This window comes from Canis lupus, chromosome 10 (genome assembly GCF_011100685.1).
Source record: "Canis lupus familiaris isolate Mischka breed German Shepherd chromosome 10, alternate assembly UU_Cfam_GSD_1.0, whole genome shotgun sequence".
Taxonomy (NCBI): domain Eukaryota; kingdom Metazoa; phylum Chordata; class Mammalia; order Carnivora; family Canidae; genus Canis; species Canis lupus.
In genome coordinates, this window is record NC_049231.1 from 50335674 (window position 1) to 50349780 (window position 14107).

The following is a 14107-nucleotide window of genomic DNA, read 5'->3' on the forward strand; positions in this document are numbered from 1 at the left end:
GTCTGCCCGGGATTCTCTCTCTCCTTCTCCCTCTGCCATCTCCGCCCCACTAGCTCTCCCTCTCTTTAAAATAAAAATAGGGACACCTGGGTGGCTCAGCAGTTCAGGATCTGCCTTCAGTTCAGGGTGTGATCCTGGGGTCCCAGGATGGAGTCCCACATTGGGCTTCCCGGATGGAGCCTGCTTCTCCCTCTGCCTGTGTCTCTGCCTCTCTTTCTGGGTCTCTCATGAATAAATAAACAAAATCTTTTAAAAAATAAAAACAAAACTGCTAGGAATTACCAAATTACCTTCCACAATATTTGCAACAATGTGTATTATACAAACATTATGTGAGAATATCTGTTTCTGTACTCACTTTTCCAATAATGGGTATCATCAAACTTAAATTGTTGATCATCTGACAAGCAAAAAAAATTATGTCTAGTCACTTTTGTTCCTTTCTCATTGTTTAATTATTAGTTGAAGCCAAGCATCACTTTGTGCTTTTTTTTTTTTTTTTTTTTTAGTAACTAGTATGTCTCTGGTAAACTGAACTGCTAGTTCATATCTTTTGTTCATTCTTAGATTATCTATTTCAATTGGATTATAAGAGAACATGACTATTCCAGAAACCAATGTTGCACTGTATGTTAACTATCTAAAATTTAAATTAAAAAAAGAGAGAGAACATAACTCATTTTTACCCTTTGATGCAAAAGTGTTGAAGCCACACAGTGACTGACTCACTGGCTTTAGACTGGAGCAGAGTCACTATCTTCTCCCTTTCCTGTTCATTGTAGGGAAACTCTGCTTAGCTGACTTGGGGTTGTTCGAAGTTCCCCTGGCATACTGATTTCAAGTTTATACTTTAAAATTTCCTATGTAAGTCCTTTGATCCGTGTTTTTAGTTGAAAACATAAACAGTGGATGTAAAATGGTACTGGATTTATTCCACTCTGCAAGATAGAGTTGCAGGATAGCACACTTTGTAAGAGTATTTTGGCAATGCATCTCCAAAGACTTAGACATCTACATAGCTTTCCCCAACAATTCCACTCTATGACTTAACAACAGAAAATGGTGACTACATTAGGATATGTGCATATAGTAGAATATTATGCAGCTATCTAAAATGATATAGAGAATATATAATGGTGAGGAAAAGATTCACAGTATATTTCTAAGGGAAAAAAAGTTCTGGTTCCTATTAATGGCAAGCTATGTTATCTGGTTGATGAACTTTCCTACCACAGACAATTACTACAAATGAGGAATAAAATATTAAAAGCTAACAAACAAGAGTTTTTAAAATGATTTGAAATTGCTAACTGGATAACAAGGAATCATAAGAACACTATAGCGAGACATAGCAAGAAGCCAAAGAGGTATGTGGCCAGCGTTTGCCCAGAGGATGTTTGCTGGTCCAGACTAAGCTCAGCAGAAGAACAGGGCTGCATTTGAGGCAACTTCAGAGTCTTATGAGGATCCAGAGGTCAAAGCCTAGGCCCATCAATGAAGGTGATCTAATGGGAGTCCTACCCACAGGAATTAGAGACCCTAAAAGAACACTTTTGGAAAGTAAACCCACCCTTATCACTCAGTGCTAAACGTCTATAGACAGAGTTGCCTTGGTGCTGAGCAGAATTGGAAAGGGGGGCAGAAATCCATCTTTAAGAGAGTATAACCATGGGCTAGTCCCTTTCATGGATTCCAGTCCAAATTCCCAACACTGGAGCAATCTAAGAATACATAGACAATGTATTTCAAGTGGCATCAGATTAGTAGCTCCCCCAAGTATCAGGAGAACCAAAAGCAAACCTTCTCTGAAGGAGAACACTTTTCTCTTAGGTCTTAGGGTTCATGAAAATAAGTTTTGAGGAACAGTGAACAATACACACACAAAGACACATCAAAGGAAACAAATAGAATAAGGCCCAGTCAGATATCAGATAGTTGGGTAATCATTCATTTGTTCCACATTCAACACATATGAATCAACAGACACTGTTCTAGGGGCAAAGATGTAACAGTGAGCAAAATAGTTAAATATTCATGTCCTCATGTAGCTTCATGCTCATGGGGGAAAACAGAAAACAAATAGTAAGTGTAAAGTAAAAGTAAATTACAGAGTATATTGATGGCTACAGGTGCTAAAGAAAAAAATAAGGGCAGTGTAGGGAAGGTCTGAAGTGTCAGGTGGCCAATTTAAATGGGGCTCATTGAGAAGGTGACACTTGAAGAACTGAAGGAAACGGAGTGAGTCATGCAGATATCTGGAATGAGAGCACTCAAGAAGAAGGAGAATCCAATGCAAAGACACTGTGGTGCAGTGGTGAGCTCAAGAAGTAGCCAGGAGGCCAGGGGCAGGAAGGGGGTGAGTGGGATAGTAAGATGAAGCCAGTTCACAATAAACCTGTTGACCCTGAGAAGAACCACTCAGAGATCACACCCGTTGTCACTAAAGTTCTCAAGCAAGGAGGTGGGTTTGTTGGTTGGTTGGTTGGTTGGTTGGTTGGTTTTATTAGCCCCCTCTCCTCACCCTCAGGGAACATTTGGCAATGTCTGGAGATAGTTTTGGTGCTGTAACTGGGAGGGGGACTGCTAATGGCATTTAATTAGTTAATGGCATCTAATTTTCCAGGAATGCTGCTGAACATCCTACAAAGCTCAGAACAGCCTCCACAACAAAGAATTATCCTGTCCAAAATGTCAATAGTGCCAAGGTTAAGAAACCCTGAATTAGACATATAAGTGCAGAAGTCAAAATATAGATGGATATACAAGTCTGGAATTCAAGAGAGAAGTCCAAAGGAGGTATAAATTTGGAAATCTCAAACAAATAGATGGTGTCCAAAGCCTTGGAACTGAATGAGATCACTGATGGAGTGAGTGTAGAAGAGGAAGAGGTATGAGTGCCAGGGGCACTCCAACATGAAGAGGTCAGGGAGAATGGGCGGGAGGGACGCCTGAGTGGCTCCGTAGTTGAGCATCTGCCCTCGGCTCAGCGTGTGGTCCTGGGGTCCTGGGATTGAGTCCTGCATCGGGTTCCTTGCTGGGAGCCTGCTTCTCCCTCTGCCTATGTCTCTGCCTCCTCTCTCTTTGTATCTCTCATGAATAAATAAAATCTTAAAAAAAAGGGGGGGGTGCTGAAGAAGGTGAGAAGAGAGAACAGGAAGGACTGAGGAGGAGGAGGTGGAGCTCTGGAAAGAGGGGAGATGTGAGATAAAGCCGCCTACAAGAGGGGCAGAGAAAACAACCAGGGAAGTCCATTCAGTGTCAGGCAAGGTGAAGGATTTCTTTTTTTTTTTTTTAAGATTTTATTTATTTATTCATGAGAGACACAGAGAGAGGCAGAGACATAGGCAGAGGGAGAAAAGGCTCCCTATGGGGAGCCTGATGTGAGACTCCATCCCAGGACCCTGGGATTACACCCTGAGCCAAAGGCAGATGCTTAACCATGGAGCCACCCAAGTGTCCCATGGTTAAGAACTTAAAATAAGATCAGTCATTCAGCTACGTGGATGCAGGTACAGAGTTCCCAGAGACTTGGACTTAAACAGCGTGGTTGCCTTGCCAGACGAGTAAGATGAGCCACCAGGGCAAGGGACTGAGAGTGTAAGGGGGGAGAAGCTCTAATGAGTAACTAGGAACTGAGGCTCTCCAAGGAAGGAAAACATCAAAAAGTCAGAGGCAGTGAAAAGGAGGTAAGATGCATGGATTCTAGATCGGGAGGATGGAAAAATTGTTGGGGTTAGTGCCCTAGGGTGAGATTAGGAGAGGGTGATAAGAGTGGGTTGTATGCAGTTGAGATTGTGGAGGATTGAAATGTTTGGTCTTGAAAACCTCTAAGGAGTAAAACAAACAAAAAAACAAAAAGCCACAAACAACTCTAAAGAGTGAATGGCTAAGGCAGAGGAGAATTCAAGAAACTGAAAAGCAAGATTGTTGGAAGATCATGTATGGGGCACACTGAAATCACATGAGCGGTGGAGAGAGTCGGAGCAAAAGGGAGTTAAAATCATCCAGAAGGGACGGGGTTGGAACCCAGGCGCTAGTGGAGAATGGCAGCCAGGCAAAGAGCAGGTTATAACACTGCAGATAGGGGAGAAACATAGCCTCACTTCAGTTCACATGTTCTATAATAAAAACCTATTACTTCTCAAAAAATAATTCCAAAAAGAAGTATTATAAAATCGTAGGACCATCTCAAACAGTCTTTGGAAAGAGCCAGACAGGTGAGTACACGTACACACTCATGTATGCATGTGCAAACACACACAAACACACAGACACATCTATATACCTGATAGGAGTCTTTGATTTAGATTCTACGAGTTGCATGCTTCAGATTAAAGGCGTTGAAAATAGGAAAAACTCTTACACACAAAAAGCAGCAGTACAAAGTGAATATTCTATTAAAAATTGTGAAGCTGGAGAATGCTGTTCTGTGTTAGTAAATAACAGCAATGTATACTCTATCTACCTCAGATTCAAATTATTATTTTACTGAGTTCTGCTTTTTTTAAAAAAAGATTTTATTTATTTATTCACGAGAGACAGGCAGAGGGAGAAAAGCAGGCTCCCTTTGCCCCATGCAGACTCGATCCTGAAACTTCAGGATCATGCCCTGAGCTGAAGGCAGACACTCAACCACTGAGCCACCCAGATGCCGGGTTCTGCTTTTAAAAAACCAGAATCATGAATTTTATTTGTGAGTAAACAAAGTTACATCTGAATCTCTCTCTTCCTGAGAAGATTATCATATATTTTTGAAACAGAAAATTAGGAAAACATTTAATTCTTCCAGTTTTTACAGCATTATCCTTTTGGGGAGGTGGGGAGAGAGAAGAAAAAGAAAGCAATAGAGTATGTTTTCAGGTTTTATCCACCCCTCTGGGTAAGCCAAATTCTTATGACCCTTTAAAGCTTTAAATTTTGCCTAATACTAACCCTCTCTGTTTTCTCCTTTCAGCAGTGGGCCTTGGCCTACCCTCAAAAACCCCTAAAAGCAAGAAGAGAGGAAGTAGAAGGGCAGTAAGTGGTGGTGCAGAATGAGGAAGAATGGTTTTGCACTTGAGGTGGCCAGAATGATTTCACATGTAGCATGGTTACCCGATACCAAGCCATAAATGTCTAAGTATAATTTAGTGTTTGTATTCATCCACTGAAGCAAACAGGGTAAGATTTACCCAATGAGCATTTATCATTCTGTCCTGTTTCAAAGCTATAATTTGCAAAGCAGTAGGAAGGGTTTACATGCTGGCTATGACGTGCTCACCCTGCTGAAAATTTCTTGCCCATCTTTATAACCACAGCCCCTGTACTTAATTCAGCTTCCAGTTGCAATGCGTTTCTTCTCAGGTTATCACAACGATATTCTAATAAAGTTGTAGGGGTTAATACTATTACTGGCTTCTTTAAAAATGAGAAGCTCAGGGGCACCTGGGTGGCTCAGTTAAGCATCTGCCTTTGGCTCAGGTCATAACCCTGGGGTACTGAGATCGAGCCCCAAGTTGGGTGCCTTACTCAGTCAGGAGTTTGCTTCTCCTTCTCTCTCTGATCCTCCCTGCTGCTTGTGCTCTTGCTCTCTCTCTCCCATGAATTAAAAAAAAGAAAAAAAATCTTTAATAAGTAGGAGGCCCAAAGTCCCAAGTGCTAAAGGCCAAGTCCCAATTCTGTATTTGCCAGCCTGGAACAGGCCTTGGACAATGTTATGCCCTTCCTTTATCTACTCTGGATCCACACATCCAAAGTCGGGTTCACAGCCAGAGGCACACTGGAAAAAGCACTGAATTTGAACTCAGAAACCCTCAGTTAAAAGTACTGCCTCATCTATTTATCAGCTATGTGCCTGTGAACAAGTGACTTAGTATCTACTCACCTTGGTTTTCATGTATAAAAAGGGGATAACAACTGTTCCGCCTATTTTAGGGAAGAACAACTAAGAGAATACGTGTGGAAACTCACAGTAAGCTATTAAGAGCCACATAAATGTCATGTATTATACAAGGTCCAGCTTGGGTCCTTCTTAATCCAGGGAGCCTTCCAGCTTTTCAATCTAGCCTACACTGAATTCCCCCTGGCATTTCCTGCCATGCTATTTATCTTAGCACTTGATATATTTGCTCTTGCATTGTTACTCAAAGATTCCCTCAGTCAGGCACATCTCCCTACGCGGAACCTAGCACAGGATCATAAGCACAGCAGTGCTCTCTCTATCCTTAGTGTCATGAATGAAGTGGAGGAAACAGAGAGTAGAATTTGACCTTCTTGGTACCACAGTGCTCATTTCTACAAGAAATTTTTTTTTTTACAAGAAATTTTTTTTAAAGATTTTTTTTTTTAAGATTTTATTTATTCATTCATGAGAGACACAAAGAGAGAGGCAGAGACATAGGCAGAGGGAAAAGCAGGCTTCCTACCGGGAGCCCAATGCAGGATTTGATCCCAGGACCCCAGGATCATGACCTGAGCCAAAGGCAGACACTCAACCACTAAGCCACCCAGGTGCCCCTCTACAACAAAATTTTTTAAAGACTTTCCCTAGGATATTCAGTTATAGTCATATTCTCATTAAAGGGCACTATTCACTGGAAAAATGTTCTCTTTAAAAGATGAGGGTACTGGGTTTAAACTGCTTGAGGGAACAGAAGTATGGCCCAATCACAGGTAAGATCCCAGAAGCTCCCCAAGTCAGAGGAATCCTGCCAAGAGTGCCTGGAGAGGGAATAATTTTTCCCCACGTTACTCTCCTAAGGTTAAGGAGGCCTCACAGGGGGATCCCTGGGTGGCGCAGCGGTTTGGCACCTGCCTTTGGCCCGGGGCGCGATCCTGGAGACCCAGGATCGAATCCCACATCGGGCTCCCAGTGCATGGAGCCTGCTTCTCCCTCTGCCTGTGTCTCTGCCTCTCTCTCTCTCTCTCTCTCTCTCTGTGTGTGTGACTATCATAAATTAAAAAAAAAAAAAAAAAATATATATATATATATATATATAAGGAGGCCTCACAGGGAAAAGGCCTCACTTGCAAATCAGGCAGCCCTTGTTTGACTTCTATAGGCAATAAGGCATCCTAAAGGATTTCAATTTCTCCTGGGGAAGATGCATTCAAAGTACATAGAATATTTTCCTCAAAGGCTCTTGGTAGCTTTCCCACAAAAACCCAGAGACTTAGTAGCACTTTACCTGATCTTTGTAAACCAGCCTGCTGGGGCTCGACCGAGGTTTGTCTTTAAATGAGTAAGTGGCCACTTGCTTCTTTAACAAGTCCAAGAAGTCAGGAGGTGTGTACAGGGGAAGGTCATTTAGGACTGGATCATTTCTTTGCACAAGAGGTGGTTTTTTCCTTCCTTCGTTTTTAAAATTGTAGGTTGCTATTACTGGATTTAATAAGGATTCTTCAATGAAAGTTTTCAAGTGGTAAGTGCCAGGGATAGGAGTATTCTGTGGAAAGTTGATACCATTTTTCAGATCAGTGTGTAAACTGGTAACATCCCCTAAAGCATCATTTGTAGAAGGGTCAGTCACTCTTAAAGAACATTTCTTTCTGTTTTAAAGTTTAATAAAATTTTATCGAATAAAGTATATGCTCTTGACAATATTTCAAGAGAATCATGATTATTTCCTTTCTGAGACAATTGCTGAATTATAGCAAATGGGTTGTGGCCATTGTTGAAGTTTTAACTTTTTAAAAAGTGACTTCAGAGATACTAACACTTGAAATGCAGGTGAACTATAAATGTCAGGTCTCCCTTGAGACCACTCAGGTTAGTTTCCTGACTTAAAAAAAAAAAAAAAAAAAAAGTTAGCCTACTTCTGCTTGGCAGACACTACACATTTCTTTCTAGCCCTCAAGTGAGAAGCTAAAAAAATAAGAACATGAGGCTGGGGATGAACTGAGAAAGCATGTGGTCTAATCAGTCCATAAGAGCTTTGGTACTTTCAAATCACCACAGTGTGGCTGAATGGCTCGACCTGTAAGTTTAGTCAATGTTGCTTTTATGGCTGACTTACTACTGAGCACGCAGCCTGGTGCCACCATTAAAATTAGTTCAGTTTCAAGAAGGCTTTGGCCCATGGCCCCTCTATTATTGAAGAATGTGGATAGAAAATATTTCTACAATATAGAAATGATGTCTTTTGAAAGGGGGATCTTCTGGTCATTGTTCTTTCATATATTACCACCTTGCTTTCCTACATTGCCCATGTTAACTGAACTATCACAGGCCCTAAATCCCATCTAACCAAGATAAAAACTGAAACCCAACCCCCTTTTTTAGACTGGGGGCTTGTTCTTGTGTAATCTCACCCAGATCACAAACTAGATTGACCTTATCTAGCTATCCTGTAAAGCACTTAGACTCCTAGAGTTGTTTCACTTTTTACTGCATCCAAAATTTAGTTCTCAGTCTGATGCTGAGACTAAAATTATAAATAGGAAATGAGGTCCACTGTTTTCTTACAATTGTTAGTGACTTAAAATGTAAGGCTGATTAAAATATCAATAAGAATACAAATTACTTGAATAGAAAGAATGAAAACACATACTGTTAATGCTATTCTCCACCATCCTTCTCTTTCAAAAGATGATGTCTTCCGGGTTGGTTTCTATTAACAAACATAAAATGTGCTTATTCATTTGAGAGGTGATCTGTAGAAGTCAAATGTATTTTCTTTTCTTTCTTTTTTTTTAATGTATTTTCTAAAACATTGGCTTGAAAAGATTAATACCTGTATCCAATTGGTCACCCTGAATCAAAATAAAAGCTACGTAACGATCAATTTTGCCTGTCATATTTCCTTAAATTACTATTTTATGACTTGATGTGCTTTTTAGCCATTTAAATTCCCTTTGGAAAAATGAGAGTAATAAACATCCTCATCTCAGGGAGATGTCATAAGGAAAATTAGATGTGGCAAAATTTGGTGTTCTTAGGAAGCAAAGAGTTGTGTAAATCCAAAATTGTATTATTATAATAGGTTTATGGTTCAGGTGATTGCGCTGGGAGTTCAAGGTGGAAGATAGTCATCAAATTAATGTGATATTGGGATACAAATTCTCAGTGACTTGGCAAATGCTTAAAACTACCATTCCCTGGATTTATATATACTATCAAATATGTATCATACAAATATGATACAGCTACTTTTCTCAGCTTGTCCAGCCAGCTGTGACACTACAGAGGCAGAATGATACAGGAGGGCTTGAACTCCACCTCTGCCGCTTACCAGTTAGGAGCACTAGGCCAGTCACTGAACCCTTATGAGTCTCAACTCCCTCTTGGGAGTATAAAAATAAGGCATTCTACATTTAAAGACTTAAACACACAACCAGTGGTCAATAAATGATAGCTTTTATTTTTTAACATCTCATCTGCCAAGTTAAAAAGGAGATGATTTTGGTATTCCCTAGTTTCCAAGGATGCTCTTGGCTTCCACAGTAGGTACTCTATACCCATTTATTATTATTCCACATTTGTTTCAGCCTCACCACCAACAGAACATGGTTGTTTAGCTTTTTCCTTTTGTGCTATTTTCACTACATGAAGTCATTAAAACACTGAATGGTACTTCCATTTATAATGATTTTGTTACTACTATAAAATATAGGTTATTTCAAGCAACAATGCATTAGAAATAATAATCTTAGAGTAAAACTGATATAATTCATTCTTCCTTTTTAGCAACTTATATCCACTCTACTTAGAGTGCCCCTGGGCTTTAATTTCACTATGAAATGTGCATCTAACAAAACAAAACAAAACAGTTTCATACACACTGCAAAGTCTGTATTTCTTCCTATACGTTCCCTTTATTAGATTCACGTTGGATCTTCTCTGTTGCACATTTATAGTCACAGAAATCAAACTTTCTCAGGCAGGTCAAGACAAGTCTCCCACCTCTCCCTAGGACCAGGCAAATGAAGTGGAAAGAAGAGAGAAGTAAACACCCTGCTTCTAAAGGAAGGTAATTGGCAGCTGCTGTTTTGTTTTGCCCAAGGCCAGGGATCTAAACTCCACCCACCTATCACTTCAAATTCATATTAGGGGGTGAATCACTTTTTACAAAAGATAGGCTAAACATCCCTCGCCCAAATATATTTAAAAAGTAAACTAAGGTAGTTTAAAATAGTTTATAAATACGAAAGCAAGAGGCAGGCACAAAACCCTGCACTTCGGACTAAGGGAAAACCCATCCTCTCGGCAGAGGGAGACGTCAAAGCAGCTGTGCGGCGCAGCTGGTAGTACAGGAGGAGGAAAGAAAAAACGGAGGACAAAGGGCAAATGGAAGGATGAGGGAGAGCAAGGGAAGAGGAAATAAGACCAAGTAGACCTCAGATAAAGATCAGGACTGGACTGCAGGATAGGTAGGAGGGCAGGGTTAGGGAGGAAGGGCAAACCGGGGAGCACAAGGGCCCAGCATTAGAGACGTGGGAGTTCGGGCAGGAGCCCGCCGGGCGGGGGATGGCTGCGGGCAGGGGGGCCGGGTGGGGGGACGGGGAGGACGTCTGTACCGAGGCGGTGACCATCGAACTGCCAGGCCCCAGGTCATCCCTGAGGCTGTTGGAGGTGATGGCGACTGTCTGGTCCATGGCGGCCTCCTCGCTCCCTCCCTCCGCCAAGCCTGGCGTCCGGTTGCCAGGAGGCGCCTGGGGCCCGCGAGCTCGGGAGCGCGCGCAGGGGACCGCAGGGGACCGCCGGGCGTCGTGTCCAGCTGCGGGGTGGAGGTAGGGGTGGGGTGGGGTGGGGTGGGGGAGGGAGGCGGGCGCACTGAGGCCCGCGCCACCCGGTGCGCACAGGAAATGGCTCGAGGCGCGGCCGCTCCCTCGCAGGGAAAGGCTAGAGGGCCCTGGAGGCGCTGCAGAACCTGGGGCGGGGAGCTGCGCCGAGGGAGGCTTCCGAAGACGGTTTGGGCGAGCCTGAGCGCACCGTAATCCCCACCGGCCTTTTCACAGAGAAGAACCCCGCCCCACATCCCAAAGCAGGGAGACAGTAGGCTTCGTAGGCATGCTTCACTTCAGCGCAAAAATCAGCCTTAGCACCCACTTTCTAACGTGGCTTCTAAGCTCCTCTGGATGGAAATTCTGGGGGTGTTTTCTTCTCTTGCCTGATTTTAGGAGTGCGCACTCGCCAAAGCAGGCTTCCCTAGCTGTGAAACCACGGACCACCCTTCCTTCTGATAGACCCTTTTCCCTTCCAGTCTCTCTTCGCTGTAGCTTCTCAGCCTTACAAACATTCTCATCTTCAGAAACAAACCCTCCCCCCAACTTTAGTAATTCCGTTTTATGGAGCACCCGCGGGGTTCTAAAAACTTCATACACATTAATCTAATTCAATCCTCACAACAACCCTGTGAGGTAAATACTAATTCCATTTTAGGAGTAAGCAAACAGGCTTACTTGGACAGTTTAGCATACATAGTTGACTGGGCATCACAAGTGGCAGAGGCAGAGTTCAAATCCAGATCTTGTTCCAGCACCCCACTGTCCACTATACCATGAAGTCTCTCCTCCCTTTCACAAATTTCTAGAGGAGACTCCGGTCTTTCACCTCTCCTACTTCCCTAAAGCCATCTTAATCTGACACGTGTACACACCTTTCTTTTAAAACTGCACTTGCTCGGGATCCCGCATCGGGCTCCCTGTTTAGAGCCTGCTTCTCCCTCTGCCTGTGTCTCTTCCTCTCTCTCTCATGGATAAATAAAATCTTAAAAAACAAAACAAAAAAACCCCACCAAAACTGCACTTGTTCAACTAGCCAGTGATCCAATCACCAAATCCAATGGGGACTTTTCAACTATCAAACCTGATCCCGTTGGTCACTGCTGCATTTTTATTACCCCACTCCGTCATTCTTGAATATCTTTCCTCCCGTGATTATTAGGATTTGACCACTCTCTTCTGTGACTTGTCTTCTATAAAGGTGATAATAAATTGGTACCTACCCACACAGAGTGATTAAGACTAACTTGAGTGAAATGTTTGGAACCATGTCTGGCACAGTGTATTCAGTAAATACCGACAAATCATTGCCTTTGGGACAAAAGCAAAATTCACAATCCAATTTCCTTTCCTTTTTCCTCATTAGAACCTCACACTGATGTAATTCATGGAAACCCCATGCATCTTCACACTTTGGTCTCCCTTTATGCTACAATGCTATTGTACATGCTACAATGCTCCCCTTCCTCAACAGCCTGGCAAACCTCGAGTTGCCTCTGAGAAGTCCTCCTTGGCCTAATCCTTGTACCTCAAAGGACCCTGTGCCTATCTGCTGGAGGATTCATTTTGACAAACTGTTTCTCCCCTAATTTTTTTTTTTAATTTTTATTTACTTATGATAGTCACAGAGAGAGAGAGAGAGGCAGAGACATAGTCAGAGGGAGAAGCAGGCTCCATGCACCGGGAGCCCGACGTGGGATTCGATCCCGGGTCTCCAGGATCGCGCCCTGGGCCAAAGGCAGGCACCAAACCGCTGCGCTACCCAGGGATCCCCTCTCCCCTAATTTTTAAACACATTCCAAACACAAGTTTTTGTCTTAATTCTGAGTCTTCTGAACAACCAGAAGGATTAAAATATTTCAACAAATGACCACTTTAGAGGATAAACTAGCACAGTGCTTTTCAAAAGTGTGCATACAAAACACTTGGGATCTTATGAAAACAGATTCGATTCAATTCTGAGGCAAGGGCCTAAAATTCTGTAGGTGACTTTTTGAGTAGTGAGACTCCATTTAAATTTCTCTTAATGGGATTCTAAATTCAACATAACCTTTAAAAAAATGTGGGGGAGGGGAGGCCAAGCAGGCACCAAGTTTGAAATCACAACTGACAAAGAGGCTAATAGCCAGAGTTTTCATAAATATAAGAGATTTAAATCAAGTCCATCACTGTTCCTAATTTCACTTTCTTATTTTGGCTGAGCCTGTAAAACTGGCTCAGCAGACTAGGGACTGGTACTCTAGAGACTAAAGGAATATGATGAAAGGTACAGAGAAGTCTAGAAACCCATACAAGGTGTGAAATAGAAAAGAACATCTAGATGAGAAAATAGTTTTGAGAATCTCAAAAATAGAAACAGCATAGGTCAAAGACTTCAAGGACTTCACCAATAAGACAGATTAAGCATGTAGGATAAACAAAATGTCCTAAGAAAACATAGTCTTGTACAGTATCACTGAGAAAAATTTAGAATTTTCAGGTTATAACAGCAGTTTTAAAAGGGGGGAAAAGTATTTCTAAGACTACACTAAGTAGAGGTCAACAGTATCTATGCTATGCATCAGATCTTTAATAAAAATTCTGTAAAATACATCCTAAAGCATGGATCATTTCTAACTGCAGCATTCTAACAATTTTTGTTAGAATAACCTGAGAGCAAACGTGCTACAGATAGCAGTTGAGGTAATAATTACCAATTACCGTGATCCTGCTAAAATAAAACAGGCAGTATGGTTAAGATTTAAAGATAGGTTTTAAAATTAGTCCGGAGTTCCATTAAGATTGTTGTAGAAGGGACGCCTGGGTGGCTCAGAGGTTGAGCATCTGCTTTTGACTCAGAGTGTGACCCCAGAATCTGAGATCGAGTCCTACATCAGGCTCCCTGTGAGGAGCCTGCTTTTCCCTCTGCCTAGGTCTCTCATGAATAAATAAATCTTAAAAAAAAAAAAGAAAAAAAAAAAAAAAAAAGATCGTTGTAGAAGGCAGAACTGAGATTTGAATCCAGCTCATTATGTGCCCAATATGACCAGTTAAATTACATAAACTGTTCTATACTTCAAGGGGGCTCCTGAGTGGTGCAGTTGGTTAAGCATCTGACTCTTGGTTTCAGCTATTGTGATCCAGGTCATGAAATTAAGGCCCAAGTCTGGTCTGCACTCAGCAAGATTTTAGTTTCTCAATCTCCCCTCTGCCCCTCTTCTCCCAACACCACCCCCCTCCCAAAAACAAACCTTTAAAAACACCCCAAAACCTGCTGTATACTTTGAATTTCCTATAAAAATCAATACTGACTTTGTGACTTTTGTGAATATAAAAATCAGCAATTAATGATATACCCCAAAATAGTGTGCCCCCTTCTACCTTGTTAACTTAAACTTGAAAATGTAGGAACTGGAAGAACTACGGA

General features: G+C 42.0%; 1 protein-coding gene across 1 annotated transcript in view; it reads right to left on the bottom strand.

Moving 5' to 3' along the window:
- The window catches only part of STPG4 (sperm-tail PG-rich repeat containing 4), a 38525-nt gene extending 27884 nt beyond the window's left edge, over positions 1 to 10641 (bottom strand). The window contains exons 1-3 of the mRNA XM_038551228.1: positions 10495 to 10641; positions 8529 to 8588; positions 7167 to 7424 (exon numbers count right to left, since the gene is read on the bottom strand). Coding sequence (XP_038407156.1) covers positions 7167 to 7424; positions 8529 to 8588; positions 10495 to 10572 — 396 coding nt within the window. The 5' untranslated portion in view covers positions 10573 to 10641. The remainder of the gene's footprint in view (positions 1 to 7166; positions 7425 to 8528; positions 8589 to 10494) is intronic.
- Between the last annotated feature and the right edge of the window lie 3466 nt (positions 10642 to 14107).